The 23,739-nt window shown below is 41.6% G+C and overlaps 2 protein-coding genes across 4 annotated transcripts in view; both read left to right on the plus strand.

Moving 5' to 3' along the window:
* LOC143285133 (traB domain-containing protein-like) overlaps nucleotides 1-5,928 on the plus strand; it is a 28,099-nt gene extending 22,171 nt beyond the window's left edge. For 2 of the 3 annotated variants that reach the window (XM_076592355.1, XM_076592356.1), the window contains exons 8-10: nucleotides 1,467-1,639; nucleotides 2,243-2,342; nucleotides 5,584-5,928. In XM_076592355.1, the coding sequence (XP_076448470.1) occupies nucleotides 1,467-1,639; nucleotides 2,243-2,342; nucleotides 5,584-5,704 (394 nt within the window). In that variant the 3' untranslated portion in view covers nucleotides 5,705-5,928. The remainder of the gene's footprint in view (nucleotides 1-1,466; nucleotides 1,640-2,242; nucleotides 2,343-5,583) is intronic. The other variant, XM_076592357.1, reaches the window with a different exon arrangement.
* A 15,318-nt stretch (nucleotides 5,929-21,246) lies between these two features.
* Nucleotides 21,247-23,739, plus strand: part of LOC143284711 (uncharacterized) — a 67,670-nt gene continuing 65,177 nt past the window's right edge. Inside the window, exon 1 of the mRNA XM_076591646.1 lies at nucleotides 21,247-21,468. Within this exon, the coding sequence (XP_076447761.1) occupies nucleotides 21,393-21,468 (76 nt within the window). The 5' untranslated portion in view covers nucleotides 21,247-21,392. The remainder of the gene's footprint in view (nucleotides 21,469-23,739) is intronic.

Raw genomic sequence — 23,739 nt, forward strand, 5'->3', positions numbered from 1 at the left:
TACACACACACACAAAATTGTGAAGGGTGTGTTGACAGCAAGGAGGATGAAAGAGGAGTGCAAACAGTGGGACCTGTTGTTTTGGCACCTCTTTCCTTGGTCAGTGTTCTTTCTCTTTTCATGGTCCACACACACACACATGCACACAAATTGTGAAGAGTGTGTTGACAGCAAGGAGGATGAAAGAGAAGTGCAAACAGTGGGACCTGTTGTTTTGGCACCTCTTTCCTTGGTCAGTGTTCTTTCTCTTTTCATGGTCCAGCTGACTGGAACCTACTCCCTGTGCAGATCAGGTCTTCTTCTTCTTCTTCTTACGCTTAATTCAAGTCTTCCCAGAAAACCCACTTCTTTGAACAAACAGAGAACACTCTTCTCAACTCCGTTATTTTTCATTTTATACTTCTCATCTGTGTATGTGTGAGAGAGAGTGTGTGTGTGTCTGGTTCACACTGGCGTTGATTGGTACTGTGCTGTTGACAGTACGGAGGACGTGGAGAGGTGCAGAACAGTGGGACTTGTTGTTTATTTCTCCCTTGCACAGTTAACTGGTTGTCGCTGGTGCTCACAGCAATGATGTGGAAAAGTGCAGACAGTGGGACCTGTTGTTTGCCCCCATACCCCCCTTCTTTCCCCCTCTAGCTTTCCTTGCACAGTTAACTGGTTGACACTGACATTGATCGTGAAGTGTGCTCACAGCAATGATGTGGAAAAGTGCAGACAGTGGGACCTGATGTTTGCCCCCCCACCCCCCTTCTTTCCCCCTCTAGCTTTCCTTGCACAGTTAACTGGTTGACACTGACATTGATTGTGAAGTGTGTGTTGACAGCAATGATGTGGAGAGGTGCAGACAATGGGACCTGTTGTCCCCCCCCCCCCTCCACCCCTTTACCCTGTTTGCTTCCATTGCACAGTTAGACAGCAAGGAGGTGGAAAAGTGTGTTGGCCTCACTCCACTCCCTTTCCTTGCACAGTTAAGTAGTTGACACCGGCGTTGATTGTGAAGAATATGCTGACAGCAATGATGTGGAGAAGTGCAGACAGTGGGACCTGATGTTTGTCTCCGCCTTTTCGTGCACAGTTTTACTTTTTGACAGTAGCCTTGATTGTGAAGCATGTGCTGACAGCAAGGAGAAGTTGGAGAAGAATTATGGCCTCACCTCACTCCCTTACCTTGCACAGTTAACTTGTTGACACTGGTATTGATTGTGACTCATGTGTTGACAGCAAGGAACTGGTTGACACTGTCATTGATTGCAAAGCGTGTGTTGACAGCAAGAAGTTTGAGAAGAGCTATGGCCTCACCTCACTCCCTTACCTTGCACAGTTAACTGGTTGACTCTGGTATTGATTGTGAAGCATGTGTTGACAGCAAGGTGGAGGTGAAGTGCGTTTGCCTCACCCCACTCCCTTACCTTGCACATTTAACTGGTTGACACTGGCATTGATTCTGAACCATGTGTTGACAGCAAGGAGGATGTGGAGAAGTGCAAACAGCGGGACCTGTTGGAGCAGCTGCTGAAGGAGATGACGGGAGAGTTCCCTGCCCTCAGCAAGGTGTTTGTGGAGGAGCGTGACATTTACCTCACGCACTCACTCAAGCTGGCAGCACGATCTCGGGAGCATCCCAGCACACCGGAAGGCAAGTGGAAGATTTGTGTTGGCTGTCTACCCACGCACACTCATGCATGCGCACACACACATACACATACACACAGATATGCACATCCAAACATGCCTGCACAGGGCATGCACTAAAATGCCTGCACACGTGGGCGTATTCACACACACACGTGTGCATGAAGCATACTCAGTCACACACACGCACAAAAAAAGTACTCGGGCACACACACACAAACACACACACACATGCAGGCATGCAGCACCTACCTTTCTCATACATAGCCTTGAGCGGTCAAGAGAAGCCCCCTTCACTGCCCTAATTCATGCAGAATTCCATATTTATTGATATATATATATATATATATATATATATATATATATATATACATACATACACACACATACATACATACATACATACATACGTACATACACATGTGTGCATTTATATATGCATGCATGCACTGGCTCTTGCAGTATGCAAACACACTTGTGCATGTGCACCCACTTGTGCATGCATGTATACAAATAGATACATACACCCACACCACACACATGCACGCATGCCCATGCAAAGGACGGATGGTGGTGACATGGTTCAGTGTGCCCTTTCTTGTTCCAGTGACCACTCCCACGGTGGTGGTAGGAGTGGTGGGCATTGGTCACGTCCCAGGCATCATCGCCAACTGGTCTAAAGAACAAGACATCAAGGATATCATTACGTATGTGGTCAGCCTCGATTCTCCTTCCCTGGTCATCTGTCTGTCTCCCTCCCTTTCTCTCTCTCTCTCTCTGTCTCTCTCTCTCTCTGTCTCTCTCTCTCTACCAGTCCTTGTCACTTAAACCTTACTTGAATAATGTCAAATGTATAAATATGTGCCGTGTTTTTTTTGCGGTTTAGAATTGGAATGTCCAACTTGCACTCACACTTTTTGCAGTTTAACTATGATGGGCAAAGTAGGAATTGTCCTTTTTGTGATGACACTCCGGAAACCGAAATGCATTTTCTTTTGGTCTGCCCTAAGTACTGTTCCCTGCGTTCTCAGTTTATTCCTGCTAAATTTCACAAACATCCAAGTGCATTTAAGATGTCCATGTTGTTATCTTGTGCGAGTGAGAGATTGAGTGTTAGTATATGCAAGTTTGTATTCAAAGCGTTTTCATTACGAGCAAATGCTCTAGAATCGTTATCGATGCCCATGTAGTTCAATGGTTGTCCTAATATTCATTTCCCTGTATTAATTCTGTTTGTCCTTGCGAACTCCATTGTTATGGATCTGTGGTCTGACAATTAAAATATTTCGACTTCGACTTCTGTCTCTCTCTGTCTGTCTGTCTGTCTGTCTGTCTCTCTCTCTCTCTCTCCTCCCATCTCTCTCTCCTCCCATCTCTCTCTCTCTCACTGTTTCTTTCTTTGTCACTTTCACTGACCCTTGATGATACTTGGAGAAACAGGCATATTTGCAGCTTTGGTTCTTGTTTGATGTGGAATGGTAGGCTTCAGGCCAGGATTAATTGACAGTGCAACAGATTAATTCTCATACATATAGAAATACTCTCTGTTTCATTCAGTCTGTGTTTAGGTCTTGATCACTCCTAAAAATGGATAAAAAATGTTTCAACTGAAAGTGGTTCTGATTGTGTTTGGCAAACTCCAGACATTTTGTATTGTAGATTTCCAGCCCATGTGGCACAGTGGAACAAAGTTCAACAAAGTATGATGGCTTGTATGTTTTGTCATCACTTCCAGTTTGTTAGCTGATGCGGAGGAGCTGAAATGATGCTCCTCAGCTTTTTCTCCTATATTTTCAAATGATTCATGCACTTCCAGTTTAGAGCAGACAGTTCATATCACATGTGATTACACGGATTTAGAATTTTGCAATCAAACATTGCCTCCTAGTTTAGAAGTAATGGTAATTGTCACAAGCGTGCACACATACATATACACACACGCACGCTCACGCACACATTCAGAAACAGACAAGAAACCAACCCCAGTGACATTGGGAATGTGTTTAACAAGAGGGACTTCTACACTTTCTCACAAATGAATAAAGATGTCCATGTGAACTGACCTAAACCCACTTTGCCCCTAATGTCGCTGTTATATCACTGTGATAAAACTAATGAGACGGTCTGTTCAGCAGAAGGGTTTAGATCTTCCTTGTTGAGTAATGAGGGGTGTCCAGACCAGACAGAGAAATGCCTGGTTACATACGATAGCTCTTGGTTTGTCCTGTGGGCACAAACACACTTGACAGAAATTTCACGAATAGTGGAAATGAACTCATCACATGTATTATGAGAAATATCATGTTTCATCTATTGTTTCATAATTAGAATGTGGGTTTGTTTTGTGCCCACACAAACAAGAACAAACAGGATGTTGGCACCATGATGGGTTGACAGATTACATGTCCCCTGACTCATCCACAAGACCGTGCAGGATGTTCAAAGTATAAGAGGTTTGCTATATGTAGGTTTCTCACTGAGGATATTACCAAATTGCACCACTACATCTGTACCAGCTGCTAAACAAGTTAACAAGCCAGACAGTGGAGAACTGTGGGTGTGGCCCCTGTTTTCAGGTCGATCACTTGTTGCTCTTGCTGAAGGGGGGGATGAGAAAAGCTACAGGCAAAGAAAACAGGCCAATGTTGGAATAAACGACTCTTTTATTTGAAGGAACAGGAACACAAATAATAAGGGAGGCTGTATTTTTCTGTTGTTGTTTTCTGCCCATCCACACTAAGTCAGTGGCGTTACTCTCACACCACTCATTCTGATCCCCCCAGAAAACAGCCATACCCAAGTTTGTCTTCCACAGTTTCAGTGCCAGCAGTCCATATAACAGTATAGGTCGCCAGGAGGCCACACACCAGAGGAGAACCTGCACAGAGTTGTTTTGATGCTGTTCAGCAGCGCTTGTTCTGATGATCATAAAGCATGTGCAGGACACTACATACCAAGCCCCATACTGACATGAATTTTTGCTCAGTCATGGAGCCAGAGTGAGTGAGTTTCCCCTGCAGGGCGGAGACCACCACCGTATACCCCCTTACAACATTCCCCATTAAGTCTGGTGATATTCAAGACCTTGACAGGAACTCATCCCAAGCATGGAATTGGAGAGAGGTCAAAACTTAGGTCACTGTAAGAGTAGGGCATGAAAGGCAACAGAATCAGGAAACATTTTTTTCTTTGTTAATGATGAATGAGATGGTGATGATGATGTTGCTGCTATGGGGTCCATTTTATGTTGGGTACTAAGTGACAAGAAGGCTGTACTCTGTGCCAACCAGGTCTGAGAGATACAGACACCTGCAGTCGGCAACTTTGAGCACTCCCAAAAATGCACATGTGAAGTGGATGACACTCACCTATATGCGGTCACTGTCTTGTGTGAGGGTTTATTGAATATGATGTATGTGCATGTGCGAATATGTGTATGTGTGTGTGTGTGTGTTATATTAAATGTCAGCAATAAGATGAAATCAGTTTGGAAATCCATGATATAGCAAGCTGCTGAGATTCTGTATTGGCTTTTTCGAGTCATTTGTGTAATGTTCTTTAAATTAACATTTGTAGACATGCATGCAAGTGCGTGCGCTTCCACACACACACACACACACACACACACTGAGTCCCCATCCTCTTAGTAAAAACTCATGCATGCAGACGCGCGCACACACACACACACATGCACACAACACACACACACACACAGAGTCCCTGTCCTCTGTGTACACGTACATGCATACAGACCAAAAACTCACACATGCATACACACTCTGAGCCCCCATCCTCTCAATAAAAACTCATGCATGCAGACAGACAGACACACACACGCACGCACGCACATGCACGCACACGCACACACAGAGGGAGATAGCTCCAGTCCCTCTTGTCTGTTGTGGCTTCTGAGTTAATCTTTTCTCCCCGTTTCCACCTTCCCCCCAGGGTACCTCCAGGTTCCATGCTGGGCAAGATTGTGAAGTGGAGCATACGAGCCAGTCTGCTGTGTGCGCTGTCCTATGGCTGCTACCGTCTCTACCGCTGGACCTCTCATGCCTTGTTGTGAAACTGTGGGTTTGGATCATGGGGCTGCTGCATGCATGTATTATTAAACCTGCTTTGCCTTTAACAAGGAAAGGTGGGGTTTTGTGTTGTTTTGCTTGTTTTTTTTCCATTGTCATGATGAGAATTGTGCAGACTTTGGTGCAGAAATATAATCTTTTAATGTTTTTATTTCTTATTAAGTGTATGTGTAGATATATATATATATATATATATATATATATATATATATATATATATATATATATATATATATATATATATATATATATATATGGTCTTTTTTTTCTTTTTTTTGTGTGCATCTGATGAGTAATGGGTTTTGGTGGTTGTTTTTGGGTGTTGTTGTTGTTTGGTTTCTTTAACCTGGATGATTGTTGAGATATTGTGTGTGTTTCCATGCATGCATGTGTTCATGATTCAGTGTTGTGTGAGATCTGACTGATCGTGTGAATTCATGATATATCTTGCTCACATGTTAAGCAGCTCTGGTATGTGTCACACACTTTGTGTAAACTTTGTTGTTGTTGTTGTTGTTTTCCTTTCTTTGATTGGTTCTGAATGCCTGTTTTGTTTTATCAAATATTAATGTGTGTTACCATAACTTTGCAACTTATGTAAGTCATTAATCAGGACACTGATGTGCAGCATGTTTTAGAGTGTAAAAAGTTTGTATTTCTCTTTTCTGTCACAACAGATTTCTCTGTGTGAAATTCGGGCTGCTCTCCCCAGGGAGAGCGCGTCGCAACACTGAGAGTGCCACCCATTTTTTGATATTTTTTTCCTGCATGCAGTTCTATTTGTTTTTTCCTATCCAAGTGGATTTTTCTACAGAGTTTTGCCAGGGACAACCCTTTTGTTGCCGTGGGTTCTTTTACGTGCGCTGAGTGCATGCTGCACATGGGACCTCGGTTTATGGATTTATCCAAATGACTAGCATCCAGACCACCACACAAGGTCTAGTGGAGGGGGAGAAAATGCCGGTGACTGAGCCGTGATTCGAACCAGCGCGCTCAAATTCTCTTGCTTCCTAGGCAGACACGTAAATTCATGGCTATCACTCCAGCAACATGGTGACATTGTGATTTTACCTTGATGATGTGACTGAACAGTGCACTGCTGTGTTCCACATTCATGCAGGGGACATACACTGTAATGCAGTGACCTTCAAAACGAAAAATACAATATGAAAGAAAATCTAAATATACAACATGAGAGAACATTGAGGCCAGGAGAGTAAAAGGATCAAACAACAAAAGGGTACACGACTTAAGGTCAGAGCTTCATTTATGCTACTGGTTCAGCTGGCACACAGGTAAATAAAAGTTACAGAGGAGCAAATCAGACACTTCCTCAAAAAAAGAAGTTCTGGGCCTCTCCTTGTGCTGCATTTGACACGTGCACATAGCAGTACAAACAGAAGAAATGTGCAAACATAAATTAGCTTTTATTCAAGACTGGCTCTGTCGTGTGAGCATGTCAGATGATTGGTAAAATGAAGAAACAAGACTGGCTCTGTCTTGTGAGCGTGTCAAATGATTGGTAAAATGAAGAAACAAGACTGGCTCTGTCTTGTGAGCGTGTCAAATGATTGGTAAAATGAAGAAACAAGACTGACTCTGTCGCGTGAGCATGTCAGATGATTGGTAAAGTGAAGAAACAAGACTGGCTCTGTCGTGTGAGCATGTCAAATGATTGGCATAATGAAGAAATTTACCACTAAACTGACGAAGTCTCTCTCAGTAAAGTTTGTGAATGCAGTAGGGTTAAACTGAGAGCCAACTTTTCAGGTTCTTCACTTGGACTGCGTTCTTTTTAGTTTACACTTGATGCTTTTTCCATCTTTCATATTTTGCATGCTCTGGTTCCAGATTTTAAGGTGGGTGTGTGATTGTGGAGATTTAAAGCTGATACATGATCATGGAGATATGTTCCACTGTTTTTTTTTCCAAATTTTGATTGAAAATGCAGAGCTTTTTTTCTTCTTTTTTTTTTCAGTGGGTGATTTGTTGTTTGTACCTTTGGATCATGTGATTTGTTGTGATCCTTATCCATTCCAGTCCAGCTCATCTTCTCAGTCACAGTTACTTTATTTTTTTTATATAAAAATGTTTCAGTGTTCTCATACTTCAATTATGACAGAAATATTCACAAGGCATACTTTTGAGTGAAAACACTGTTTTTTTTGACAGGTTTAAAATTGTTTACAAAATTAAACAAGAGAAAAAAAAGTCTATGGGGTAGAATAGTTCTATTTTGTACTTTACTCTCTTTTTGTTTTCTTCCCTTGCATGTTCATTTCAGAAAGGCCTGTGTTAGCAAGGTGAAATCATGTTGCTGTGTAAGCTTCACTCAGTAAAATTTCAACCCATTTTTGACAGAGTGAATCCATGTATTAGCCCTGATTTGACTCTGTGTGTGTGTGTAAACTGTGTGTGTGTGCGCGAGTGTGTGCGAGTGTACAAGCTTGCATCAGTGATAAGCCCTTACATTGACATTTTCTCAGTAACCACAACTGAAAGAGAAACCAGCCGGGCAGGATGCTGTATTTTTATCAAACTTAGTAACTCGGACCATCACCTTTAAGAAGATGGCGCACATGAGACAATCTTTTCTTAGACTGGTGTCACACTTCACATTTATTGAAACAATCTGTTAGGATCTGATCAGATTGATCTTTGCTCATTCTCTAGTGTCTAAAATGGGATGTGAATTTATAGCAGCAAATATGAAATTACTTACATAGATTTAATGTGTCAAAATTATGAGCAGAGTATAGGTTTGGTTCAGCACTATGGGTCATTTTCAATGAGTCGGTAAAAAATGCCCCTTTCTTCCTCCCACATTGGCAGTGCCCCACCCCCCTCATCTACCACAAAATGTGTACTTTCATTTGTACATTGTCTGCTGCACTCATTTGTATACTCACACATGTGAAACAGTTTATATGCGTTTGTGTGTGTGTGTATATGTGTCTGTGTTATTGTTGTTGCTGTTGCTATTGCCGTGTTGTTGACTTATTGCAAAGGAAATGTTTCCAGTTCAAGCTTAGGATCTGCATGCATGCATGTGCACACTTACACACAATTTTGGGTCAGGGAAAATTATCCTTAGACAATTAACACACACACACACACACACACACACACACACACACTAAAACTAAAAGGTTTTTTTGTTTTTTTTTAAAGAAAGGAAAAAATTGGGCAATAAGTGTTCTGGAAAATGTATCTTTATGGCAGACAGTTGTGTGTATTTCCTGTGATGTGGAAGGCAACAAGGATACGGTTTTTCAGTTTGGATGTGACAGTAGATTTCTAACTGCAATTTTCCACTTCTTTGTTACATGCACTCGTGTGTGTCTGAGTGATAATACGCTGTGTGTGTGTGTGTGTGTGTGTGTTTGTGACTTGAATTGACTTTGTACCCCTGTGAAGATAAACATGCAGAGAGCAAACTGATGCACATGCTGTTAGCCAGCTAGATATTGACTCTCTGTCTTATCTTTTTTGTTTCACCTACTCACGAACACATACACACACACACACACACACACACACACACACACACAAACTTTCTCGCTGTGTCCCACTGCAGTTCTGCAGCATACTCCCAGTGATGGTTTTGTGCAAATGACATAGTTGGTTTTCAGTGCATGTTTTGAGGCTAATGTTTGCAATGTTCATCTGCTCGGCGTCAGACTATATAAAAGGACAATGGTAACCTTTTTTTATGTTGGTTTTTTTTCAATCAGAATTTGAAACTGCAGTTGTCATTATTTTGTAGGAGATGAGAGAAACTTGCCCCCAAAAAAGCCATGTTAGCCATATGACCTCACTGTTACAATGTTGAGTCATTTCAAATTTGTGTGCACCAGTGACGGATGGCCTATTCAAAACCTAATCCCTGCACTTGTTGATTTAAAAAAAAAAAAATTTAAATAATTTTTTTATGAAATTCAGTGATGCTAGCAGCAATGGTTCTTACACACCTTGCATCCTCCTCTTCCGTCCCTTGTTCAAATTGTGGGACTGCAAAAACTGCAGCTGTATGGGAAAGAAAATGAGGAGATCTGGGGTTGTGGGCAAAACTCCCAGTGCTTTACAAAAGACATCCAAGTATATGACTGAATCAGATCATCAAAAAGATCCTACCAAGCAGAGTTTTGCCCAAGTCTTGTTCAGTTGCTGTATAAGTTGGACAAGGTTGTGGCAACAATTGAGGATTTGTTGTTAGATATCCATGCATTCTTCAGATGCGTGATTGCACCAACATAGTTCTAGACTGGTTTTTTTGTGTGTGTCATATTCATGATAGTAGGAGTCAGGCACTTAATGGTTTTGGCCGTCGTTGTAAAATCTCTGCAGGCTACAGTACAGGCAGTCGATTTTTAGACAACTATTTCAGGCTGAAACACATTCAGTGTAGAAACTTGGAATACTTACAAAAATATACTGGAATATTATTTCCTTGTAAATATGTTACTTTTTTTTTCATCTTCAAATGATTACCTTTTTTCCATCTTAATTATCCTTCCACAATCATTTTTTGAGTTGCAAATATAAATGTCTTTTAAATGAAACGTTACGGAAAGTTTCCCAATTAATGCCTTTTCAGCACTGCAGCAATGACCATACTACAGTGTTTGTGGATGAAAACATCTTTTTCAGAGATTTGTATCGTGAATTTAGTCAGAATTATGTGAGTCATGGAAGGCTGCCTCTCTAGTATTTCATTCAGCATCTCATTTGCAGGGGGGAAACAGGGCGTGCAGGCTGTTACATTGATGTATTAATGTTGAGAGAATGATCTCTAAAGGACTGAATCACAAATGCCATATAAATGTGCATGTATTCAATTTAGTTACATAATATACTAATAAATGCATATATTCATTTCAGTTACTGCATGTTTGGCACAGGAGTGAGCGTCATATTTTGTGTGTGTACAGCCCCACTCGTGCACTCTGTGTCAGACAGAGACACAGAGAGAGATTATGATATAAAGATATTGTTCACAGGAATTCAAATGTCTCTCAGAAGCCTTGGAAGATGTGTACAAAATGCATTTGTTCAGCAATAGAGGGGAAAGGTTGAGAGGTCTGGTGTATATTTACATCTTGTAACAAAGTGAATGCAATCACAAACATCTTTTTTTTCTTTTCTTTTTTTTTAATTTAAAGGAATCCATTCCTTGTTTCAGTTGTTTGTCATATATATTTTCATGTTCATATTTGTTTATGTTCATGTGCATGTATGTTGCATGAATGAGAATTTACATGAAAGTGAGTGCATATATATATGTTGATGTTTTTACTTTCTTTTTTTCCAGTTGATATATTTATCACATTAAAATATAACCTCTAAGAATACACTGCCGGCTTCAAGGAATGCAGTTTGTCTTGTCATGGACTTGCTGCCAGGTAGAGAGAAGAGACAGATGATATTGAATTGGTTCCTATGGTTCTGCTTCATCAGACACAAAATGATGGAAGCAAAACAAAAAACAAAAGTAGGCTTTTAGACAGACAAGTTCACATCAGGCACTGCGCATAATGTCGCTTGTAAACCAGAAATGGAAAAGAATTACTGCCACCGACGAAAAGGAAGAAAACAAAGTGGAGGTGCAAGATGGCATGCTATCTTACAGACTGTCAAAATGGTGGTTGCTTAGGCTGGCTGGGTGAAAAATGATTCATTATAGAACCAAGTAGGTGGTGTCCTTCATACGTTAAATCAGAACAGGCACTGCTGAACACCACCAAGGTGACAGCCTCAGTGCAGCGTCTTCCTCTGGTGTGTGGTCTCCTGCCGACCAACATTGATAGTTCCTTGTGGACCACCAGCACTGAGACCATGGCAGATGAACCCAGGTAGGCGTGCTTGCGTTTGAGGGACTGGTAGTGGGAGTATTACCACTGAAACACTTGAGTGCAGATGATAGGCAGCCAAAAACAAACAAAAAATACAAAACGTAGATGACTGACTTGTTGCCAAAAAGAAAAATAAATTTTCTTCTTCATCTTCGTTCGTGGCCTGCAACTCCCACATTCACTCGTATGTACATGAGTGGGCTTTTACGTGTGTGATTGTTTTTACCCCGCCATGGAGGCAGTCATAATCTGTTTTTGGGGATAGATAAATAAATAAAAACATAAGTGTATGGCTGGGTCAGGAAATGGGATTGCAAAATGAAATCCTAAATCAGATGATACTGAAGATCCTTTGTCAGCAGTGCATGATGGAAAATTCAGCAACAAAATTGGATCAGCTGGAAACAGAACGAAGCCCAGAATAGAAATATGAGTGATTTGATGCTAGCATCTGAAAGAAGTAGAGCTTTGAACAGAATTGAATGGCTTACAGCCAGCTTGCGAGAGATTGAAACTCCAAATAAGAGCGGCTAATTGTAGCAGAGGAGAGGTGGGTTTTTTTGGTTTTTTTGTTTTGTTGTTTTTTTTTAGCTACCCTATCATCCATGCCAATTCAGTGATACTGCCCCATTCGACTCGGCCCGAGTCCCTCATACACAGCCACACCCGGGTTCATCTGCCACAGCACAGTGCCAGTGCCGGCAGTCCACAGGGAGCTAGCTGTCACCAGGTCACTGAGCCACACACCAGGAGATCTGTCTCTCATCAGCTCAAAATGAAATGAATCATTTGACAGGAATAGAGATAACATCATAATCGACTCGGGGCACTCATATGATACATGTGCCAATGGGGGATAGGCAAGGGAAAGGTCTTTGAGCAATGAAACTTAAAGCAGAAAAATGCGCAGCCCATCCACCTTTCATCTTCATCAGCGGAAATGCTGCTTGAAGAAACAGTGAACACTGACGTTCACCTAACAAGATCACCTGGTTTACATGAGAACATTTTGCATTCCCCACGCACCAACACTCATCTGTGTCTTTGCACTATCTTAACACAAACATTTATTAACATTAAGACATGGAGATTGTGTTGTTGTTGTTGTCCCTTGCAGCTGTGTTTTTTTTTTAAATCTGAACTATTTGTTCCGATAAAAGCCAAGAGACCAAGACCCAAAATAAGCATAAACCACAGATTTTCTGCAGGCACCCTGTTTTGTTAGTTGTATGGCATGACGACAAAAACTGTTCGATTCGTAATTTTTTCCTCACTCCACCCAGATGTGAATGGGTACCTGACTTTGGAAAGATTGATACAAAGGATTAGGCCACACCTTCATGTACCAAGGCCAATATACAGTAGATGTGAATTTACCACACCAATGGCCATAAAAGGCTATTGGACCTTTAACATTTTTTTAATCCTAAGCCAAGCTGTAAGCAAGATGTGCCAGCGGAGAATATCAGCTGCCTCAAGAATTTTCACATGTGCGCTGTTGATTTTACAGGCCTTTGGCCAGTTAATACCAGCTGAATGTGTGTGTCCCTTCAGATAAATGTCTTACCTTTGTATCTGTATCTTATAGTCTTTTAGGAATCCAACAGTCACTGAGCCTTTGACCAGACTGCCGTCAGTGATGTGATCATTGTCTTGAATGAGAGAGAATAATCAAGTGTATTATTTTCCTTACCAATGACTTCTGCAGTCGGAAACTGTTGGCAGTGCCTGTTTTATGTTGGTTGACATGAAGGAAGAAGCCATGTCATTCTTCTGGAGACACCCCCACTCCCCAAACCCCTGCGGGGATGTTGGAGGTACTGTCCATAAAGGGACTCACACCCATGGACTCTTAACTTCTTAGGTGCTGGTGAAGGGTTCGTGAAGTTTCTATGTACTGATTACTCATGGCTTGAAATTCCTAAACCCTTTCATATGAGTTGAATGATTCAGTGATTGATTTATCCATGAATCAGCCTTGTATGTCAACAACAGCAAACTTCATAGACAAGACTGAAATATGTTTACCCTCAACATCAGATTCTCTACTCCCAACATGCATTTTTTTTATTCCAGCTTGTAATGTACCATGTGAACAACTTGACCTGAAGCAGAACACCTCACTAAAGTGCTGACAAAAATATGTTGTGTTTGGATGACAACCACCTCCTTGCAGTCTGCACTGCAGGATTGAAACAGTCTAAGGTTCTGAAAGAAAATGCATGTTTGTCAGCTCTCTGCTGATGGCAGCACAATGCTCACCATCTGAAGTGTCTCAAATGCAAGAGAGGGAATGATAATAAGGCTGTCAAACAGATAAGTTGTCATACAAGTAGATTTACAAATACATTTACAAACCACTGGTGAAGTTTAAGATGTGTATCGTTCACTCAAAAAGCTGTGAAAACGGTAGTTTTGCTGTTGGCATGTGTTATTTGCTAACATTAATTTTCTTATTGTTGCTTACCTGGTGTATCTTTTGGATTCTTCTTTTTATTTTTTTCCTTACATATTCTGTCATCTGCAAGTGACAGATTAACTGGATAGAATGGTGTTTTCAGCATTATCAGTTATAGAGTTCTGCGGTGTGGTTGTTTCCACAGTCACGGATTGGTTGTATGTTTTATGTTGAACTTCAGGAGTTCAGTCAGTGTCTTGGTCTTGCATTTTGATTTCTTTCAACACATTTTCAGCCCTGATGAAGGCGACGGTCAGCTGGGCTCTAGACAACAGTTGCTCAATAGCTATCTGCTGCTCTTGGAATTAGATGGTGGCACAGCAAGATTTCCATCCATTTACTCTCAGACAGTTTCAGGATGCGTGTTAGTTATCCTTTTGTATAGTCACAGATGTTCCTGTTTATCTGCTGCTGTTCAAAATATTTGGGCGTAACAAACAATGCGGTTCTTCACTTTGCAGAAAATCAAGGGAGCGAAGATTGTCTCTGTCCCTTGAGGGGATGCTTGGGGTATTTCAGAATAAATAGCATTCCTGCCGTCAGGAAATTCTCTGCCGAAAATTTCCTCTTTTCATTTGCTTTATTTCTGCCTTTTTTTCATCCTTCACATTTGTCTGCTTTTTCTGCTTTCATAGTCCACTCCCCTATCTTTTATCCAACAAGACTTAACAGTTTTTTTTTCCTTTTTTACTGCAGTCTGTTTGTGCTGTTTTGTTCTGGCGATTAGGTAGTGATATTGTAAACACTGGGATGGGCGCTAGCTGTCCATTCTGCAGTGTCATTTGCCAAAATGGCCTTTTTATGTTTTTCTTTGTGGCTTTTGAAGTAATTTTTTCTTTTCTTTTCTTTTCTTTTTTCAAACTGGGCATGATAAATTAATGATGAACTAAGCAGAAGGGCTGACAGCGACAGCACAGCCTTGTTGTATTTACCTTAAGGAGCTTAATGGTTAAAATGATTTGTCAAAAACTGTATTGTTTTGCAGGTTTTGTGTGTGTGTGTGTTACAGAGAGAGACAAGAGTTTTGCGTTTAATGCAGTCAAAAATAATTGTTAGTTCTGCAGTTCTTATATAAAGGCCCTGTGCGGTCAGCTGGACTTAAAGCAACAATGTCGGATGATCCCTGGCCTCTTCCAATGCTCTTTCTTGTTCAGCAACAGACTTTGCAAGATGTCTTCTGCTTTCTCTTGTCAGCTGTGGGCAGTCAGGAACTGTTTTCTTCTGATGTCATAGGAATGTCAGTGTATGTTTGTCAGCATACGTTTAATTTTGCAAGACATTTCTGGCATGTTTTATTCTTGTAACTGTGGATGAAGGGGAAAATATATACATATATATATAAAACAGTGAAGGATGTAATCCTGTATTCCAGTCTTTCCTTTGTATGTTTGTGTGTGTGTTGCTGGGTTTTTTTTTTGTGTTTATTTTTTGTTTATTTTATGCACTTCACAATCTTGTCACCCTTAACCCGTGAGAACTGTCACAACCCTCCTTGGGAAGGAGTTGAGAGCTGCTCCCCTCCTCCCCCATCCCTCCCAAACTTGCCACCCCACCCTTCAATACATGTGTATCTGCGCACACACACACACACACACACACTCACACATACACACACACACACACACACACACACACACACACACAGAATATTGGTCTTCCTTACACAAAAGTTGCCCATGTGTCTCAGGAGAAAAAGTCTGCTGAAGTGTTTGAACAGTGTCTTGCAAATACCTTTTTCACCTGAAAGTAATTAAACAGCACCAACACAACGTGTGCCCCCACCCCCACCCCAACACACAAGCACACACTACATAACGCACACAAACACACACACACACACACACACACACACACACACACTACTAACCACAGTTGATACCAAAAGCTGTAGTTGATCACTTTTCTACCATTGTTCCATTAGCCACAGAAAAGATTTTGAATGATTATTCATTGCTTAGAATGTTTTCAGAAATTTTAAACTCCAGTCCAGTTGGTATCCTCCTTTGATGTATTTTAATTAATGTCGTTATTCATATTTACATCGCAAGTTAATCTTTGTTGATGTTGTGACTGACTTGTTGATATGCATACACCTAATTTCCCTCCTTTTAACACCTCAATTATTAGTATATTATACACCACCATCTCTTTAATTTTTATTTTATTTTATTTTTTACAATAGACTTCTTTTCATTTCCTCTAAAACATAAACACTTTCCTACACTAATATTCACAAGCATTCCCCCTCTTTCACCCACTACCTCTTTCTGTCTAATAACACTTCTAGTGAATGGATGTTAAACTGAAAATCTTACATTACTAACCGACAGACATGGCACCCAAGACATGGGCTGAAACACTGAAACATAATTTTATTTGATTAAAAAAAACCAACACCACAGTTGTACAATTGTTCACACACACTCTCTCTCTCTCTCTCTCTCTCTCTCTCACACACACACACACACACACACACACACACTCTCTCTCTCTCTCTCTCTCTCTCTCTCTCTCTCTCTCTCTCTCTCTCTCTCTCTCTCACACTCTCTCTCTCTCTCTCTCTCTCTCTCTCTCTCTCTCTCTCTCTCTCTCACACACACACACACACACACAAGGCAATCCACAGAGCTTATTTCAGTGCCCCCTGTGTGTTTGTCCACTGAGGACCCATATGTTTGACTGTGAGGATCTCTGTTTGACTTTACACTGTTAGGACCTATATGTTTGACTTTACCCTATGAGGACCAATATGTTTGACTTTACCCTGTGAGTACCTGTGTTTGCTTTATGTGTAGACTTGTGTTTGACTTTACCTGTGAGGACTATGGTTTGACTTTACCTGTGAGGATTATTGTTTGACTTTTCCTATGAGGACCAATATGTTTGACTTTACCCTGTGAGGATCTGTGTATTTGTCTTTATCCTTTGAGGACCTATGTGTTTGACTTAATCCTGTGAGGACCTATATTTTGATATTATCCTATGATGACCTGTGTGTTTGACTTTACCCTGTGAGGACATATGTGTTTTGACTTTGCCTGTGAGGGCCAGTGTGTTTCAGATCATTTTAAATCCTTTGAGAACCTATTTTTGACTTTACCCTAGTAGGACCATTGTTTGACTTTACCTGTGAGGACCTATGTTTGACATTACCTAAAAATTACCTGAGTGTTTGACTTTACCCTGTGAGGACCTTTGTGTTTTGACTTTGCCCTGTGAGGGCCAATGTGTTCAACTTTTTAATGCTGTGAGAACCTATATTTTGACTTTACCCTGTGATGACCTTTGTTTGAGTTTACCCTGTGAGTACCTGTGTTTAACTTTACCCTGTGAGGACCATTGTTTGACTTTACCCTGTGAGGAGCTGTGTTTAACTTTACTACCCTGTGATGACCTTTGTTTGATTTTACCCTGTGGGGAGCTGTGTTTGACTTTACCCTGTGATGACCTATATGTTTGACTTTACCCTGTGATGACCTTTGTTTGAGTTTACCCTGCGAGGACCTGTGTTTGAATTTATCCTGTGAGGACCTATGTGTTTAACTTTACCCTGTGAGGAGCTTTGTTTGAGTTTACCCTGTGAGGACCTATGTGTTTGACTTTACCCTGTGAGGACCTAATGTGTTTCACTTTACCCAGTGAAAAGGGTGAGAAATAGATAATATAGAGTGAGAGAGAGAGAGAGTGTGTGTGTGTGAATGTCTATGCTCAATTAAACAGTTAATTAAACGGATATGACGCAGAGAGAGACAAGGCAGATGGGACAACAGAGTTGAACTAACATCTATATTTAAAAAGGAAAAAAGAGATAACATATATATGTATCAAATCAACAAACTCTCTCTCTCTCTCTCTCTCTCTCTCTCTCTCTCTCTCTCTCACACACACACACACACACACACACACACACACATCCCCCGTGCGATACACAAAGTTAATAAACACACTGTTGTACAAAAACTAGCCAAGCTGTCATTGTCACACTCAGTAGTACTGACTAACAAAAGAGGATGTAGTGAACAGACAGCTGCATGGAGGCTGACAGACCGAGCGAATGTTGAGTTGTTATTTCCGACATGCTTTCCTGCCACCTCTGAACTTCTGTAATGTCCATGACTCTATGCAGACTGGAGCGTTTCGAACTTCTCGTGAACACGCTGTCAAAGACCTTGGCAGGAACTCGCCACAAGGACGAAAGTGCAAGGGAAATCAAAACTGTGGCAAAGAATGGAAGGCAATAAAAAGGATGAGATGAAAATAAATCTAAAAAATATGGGAAATAAAAAGGATAGAGGCCCCACAAAATTTTTTTTGTAGGCGCTACCGAGATCCGGGGGCAGCTTACACTTACGTGTATGTAAAAGAACCATCTGTAACAAAAGGGTTCTCCCTGGTACATGTTCTGTAGAAAAATCCATTCGATAGGAAAACAAAATATACTTACGCTAGCAGGCGGAAAAGGAAAAAAAAAAAAGAGATGGGGAAGAGGATGTCGCTCTCACTGTAGCGAAACGCTCTTCCTGAGGAGAGCAGCCCAAATTTCACTCAAGAAAAATCTGTTGCTATTGAAGAGGGGTGGGGGTGGGGGGGGGGGTATGGTTGGGACAAACAGAACTCACCATTCTGCCTGTATGCCAGATACGGGTCGATTAGGAATGAAATATGAAATGGTTCGTTCAGATTTAGGCCCAAGCCCCAAACTGAAGGGCTAAGTCATATATCAATCACACTATCAGTTTTCCAAAATACATTGCTTAATATTTGCACTTCGGAAGTTCGTCCAGCTACTGATAGAAAAGAAACAAAAGAACGGGAAGCATACCCATAACACTTCAAACACATCTCCAACACAATCATTTCACCCACCCTGGGAAGACATTATCGGGAATGGCCAGAGGGCAGAACTGATACAGAGGTGAAGCTACATATTGAAGAAAGTAGCAAAGAAAATGTTATCAAAAATTATACAGATGTTCAGTCACCAAAGGTCAGTCCGTTTGGGGATACAATGGTGGTGAAGCAAAAAAAAAAAAAAAAAAAAAAAAAGGGGGGGGGGGGGGGGGGGGGGTGAATGCCCCGTTTAGAGTCACGGGCGCAATAGCCGAGTGGTTAATGCGTTGGACTTTCAATCTGAGGGTCCCGGGTTCTTAAATCTTGGTGACAGCGCCTGGTGGGTAAAGGTTGGAGATTTTTCCGATCTCCCAGGTCAACATATATGCTGACCTGCTAGTGCCTGAACACCCTTCCTGTGTATACGCAAGCAGAAGATCACATTTTTTTAATACACACGCTAAAGTTCCCGTAATCCATGTCAACGTTCAGTGGGTTATGGAAACAAGAACATACCCAGCATGCACACCCCCGAAAGCGGAGTATGGCTGCATTCATGGCAGGGTAAAAACGGTCATACACGTAAAAGCCTACCGTGAAGATTCCGTGAATCTCCTACAATTGATAAGCTGAAAGTGGAGTGGTGTAGTGTAGCCCAGAGCCGGGGGCATGAGGCGATGCGCAACATCCAAAATGCAAAAGCTGACATAGATGTGCTGCCGTGGACATGCCTGACAGACTTTCTGGCAGCAGCCTCAACAATGAGCAGCCAACATCTGGAGAACAGTAAAACGAGTACCTCAAAAACCATTTAGGTACAAGGCCCGGTCATCACACCATTGATCGCCTCACAAGAAGAAGGTTAGAGGGGTCAGCCGCAAGTCCAACCTAGAAGGAAGAGAACGAGACATTACTGATCAAATGACTATCGGCATCATCTCCAAACCAACATTGTACTGCGCACATTTCTCCAGACAGACAGAGATAGAGACAGAGAGAGGGTGAAGGAAACAGAAGTAAATAGAAGCACTGGCATCACATATCAACAAAAGAAAGGAAAACAGGTTCCTGTCATCAATAATTATCAAAAGCAGCCAGGCCAGGCTGCCAGCCCACCAAACTGGCACAGGCATGGACCAGCCACCATGGCAAAGTGGTCAACGTAGCGGACTGACGACTGACCAGGGAAGACGCGCGTTCGAGCCCCATAAGATGTGGAGACGTTTCGGTCCGCGGGGACCGTCTCTACCGCAGAGTTGTGTCTGCTGAGGACTCAAAATTAATAGGAAGACTTGGACTACACAGTCAAGAGTAAACCACGGATGCGTCTTTGGAGGTGTTGCTCAAATTTATTGACCAACACTGCAGGTGTCTGCACTGATCTCTGGAGCCTCGTTGACTTGGATGCCAGAATATATTGTTAAAGGAAGCGTGGAGTGCGGCCCTGTAACTGACATAGTCCCAAAGCTAAATGGACCTGCACACATCCTCGTCATTCATCATCAGTTTCAGAGAGATGTCAAAACGTGTGGAACAACACACTACATGCTACAGCACATGTCACGCCTGACCTTTCCATGAACCTAACTTATTGCTCACTGAGGACTTGACTGAGCCTGCACTATGTTTATGTAAAACATTGACGTAAAACGAAATATGATATTTAGACAAAACAAACTAATCAATACAGATATACATAAAGAAATGTAAATGTAAAAGGTACGTAGAACTGAGACAAATGATTGAAAGAAAACAAGAACAAAAATGGGCTATGCTCAGCAATCCGCGCATACCCACACACGCGCACACACTTACACAAGGAAGGATGGAAATGCATACACACACACACACACACACACACACACACACACACACACACACACACACATAATTGACAAACAACCAGAGCTTGTTACGAGATGTTTCTTTGTGTTCAGTTTCAGTTTCTCCAGTACGCGTCAGTGCATTCAGACAAAACCACACACGCCACACCACATCAGCAAGGCAGAATCCTGACCTGCAGCAGAACCCAGCGCGCTGGTTAGGCCTTGAGTGCATGCATCTCTCTCTCTCTCTCTCTCTCTCTCTCTCTCTCTCTCTATATATATATATATATATATATATATATATATATATATATATCTTGACCTGTCGGAGTGGATTTCTGCTACAGAATTTTGCCAGAGGACAATACAACCAACCACTTCAGTTTCACCAATCATCGCCTATCGTCCCTCTGCCCCCCCCCCCCCCCCCCCACACACACACACACAACACACGCACAAAACACACACACACGCACACGCACACAACACAACACAACACACACGCACAAAACACACACACGCATACACACACACACACACACACACACACACACACACACACACACACTCCCTAACATATACTCGCTCACTGTCTCAGTTACTCATCCATGCACGGACGAAGTATGCTCTGAGAGTTTTACTTCCCGTTTATGTATATCCACTGTCACTGTGGGACGGACCCGCAGTGTGAAGACGGCCTGTGAGGATGATGGCCAGGTCTCTGGCTTGGATCACGGTGCTGTGGGCCCTGTGTCTTCAGGAGTCCTTGCAGCAACACTTACGTGAGTGGACCTCTTTTGTCTCTGTCTGTCTTTGTGTCTTTGTTGTTGTCTTCAGTTTAACGTCTTTCCACTTGAAGTGATATTAAACGGAAAAAAAAGAAAAGAAAAAAAAACGTGGTGGTAGGGGTTGTGGGAGGGGAGTGGGGGTAAAAGTGTGTGTATATGTGGAGGGTGAATAGGGAGAGACAACGCTAGGGAAAATGGAAACGTTATAAACGCCAGTATCAAACAACTATAACAAATGTCCTATTGGACTACGCAGCAAACCTACTGCAACAGCAAATAACATATTGGAATTGTTAATAACACATTCAAAAGAACTTTTGGTGAAGTCTGGTAAAAAAAAACATTTTAGATTCTGACATTCGAATATTATATGGTTGCTAGATATATGTTCTCCACATATGCATCTAACGTCTTTGCTGAACTAAGTTATAAAAGCGTTCAGTTTTATCCTGTTGGATAATGTATGGATCTGCCTTAATCTTACTGAATTACTGTATGTATTTGACTGATTGATAGTTCCCGGTTGTTGAACATTAATTACACTACGGTTTAAGGTTTTGCCGTTTTCCTGGTATAATTCTCTGACTTTGTTCCACGATGTTTTTTCTAGTATTCAATAACCCTCTTGTACAGACAGAGGCACATAAAGTTCTATGGTTCCCTGTTCGTTTTTTGCTCCTTTTCTTGCAGCACTGTCAGCCCATTCATTGTAGAGAATACCAAGATGTGAAGGAACCCAGCAAAACGTAATATGTGTTCCTTTCAAGCTTAAAAGATGTAAAATGTGGCTGATTCATATTATGATTTTGGATTTGTTCTTACAATTTGATGAGTTTAAAGCACATAACACAGATTTGGAATCAACGCAAAACAAGACTTGTAGAAGGCAAATTGGAAGATCGAGAATATGATTTAGAGCCATAAGTCTTTGTCTGTGTTTCAGGTTCTGTCTCTAACCGATTTTCTTCTGTGTGCGATAAAGATATCTTTTCTTAGTTGGGCCAACAGCAAAGTGAGATCTGAATTATCAATGGTTTCTCTATTGCAATGGGAAATCATTTACAGCTTTTGTGAAGGACTATGACTCTCAAAGTAGGAGGCAAAATTGCACTGGCTCTTAGTGCTGCAGCCTTGGGGGGTAGGGGGACGGGGGGGGGGGGGGGGGGAGAGGGGCTGGTTGGCTTTTGGGAACCATCCTAACGCAGACTGTCCTGAAATCCAGAGTGGGGATGTCTGTCTGTCTCTCTCTTTAGTTTTAGTTTTGCTTGATCATTATCTATACATGGATTGATATCGCCTCTTTCTCTCCTTTTCACTTTGTCGTTCTATCTCTTGCCCTTAACCACCACCCCTCCCCCAACTCCACCCGCCCCACCTCTCTCTTTTTCTGTCTCGCTCTTTGTCTATCTCCCCCTCTCTCTTCACACACACACACACACACACACACACACATCTTCCTCCTCCCTCTCTTTTATTCTTCTAATGATGATAATCTTATATTGATTGCCTTATTGCTTTCGTGGATGTGCGCAAACATATGTTTTTGTAATGTATATTTCTTTATAAATCTTATATAACGTCACCTCTATCTTTGTCTCTCTGTCTATCTCTGTGTCTCTGTCTCGCTCCGTCTCTCTCTTTCAAACTCATTTTTTTGCTCCCATAACTATTTAAATGGCGTTATTTCTGTTACTGTTTTTTGTAACATGTGCATGCTTATTTTAGCCACGGTTCATGTGTGTGTGTGTGTGTGTGTGTGTGTGTGTGTGTGTGTGTGTGTGTTTTCCTCTTTTTGGGGAGTGGTGGGGGTTGTTTGTTTGTTTGTTTTTTATTTGTGTTTGTTTGTTTGTTTGTTTGTTTTTGTTTTCTTTCGGAGGGGGGGGGGGGTCTTCTTTCATTTATTGATTAATAAGCTGGTTGGCTTTTGGGAACCATCAACCATCCTAACGTCGACTGTCCTGAAATCCAGAGTGGGGATGTAACTTGGGCAGGACACTCTCCACTATAATCCAAATTCCACTATATTCCAAATTCTAGCCCAGATAGTCGGGACAGCAGCTACCTCCTTTGCTGTTCTGCTGGTCATAGTCGAACACGACTGACTATCATACTATTGTACATCAGAGATGGACTGTGTTAAAGTCTTTGCGGATGGAGACGGCGATGGCGATAGTGGCAAGGATCTGTTGTAAACATCCTCTTTGATTGTTGTACGAGTATGTACGGCCTTATAGAAAACAAAAACAAAAAAAGAAAACAACTAAA

Source organism: Babylonia areolata, chromosome 8 (genome assembly GCF_041734735.1).
Source record: "Babylonia areolata isolate BAREFJ2019XMU chromosome 8, ASM4173473v1, whole genome shotgun sequence".
NCBI classification, from domain to species: Eukaryota; Metazoa; Mollusca; class Gastropoda; order Neogastropoda; family Buccinidae; genus Babylonia; species Babylonia areolata.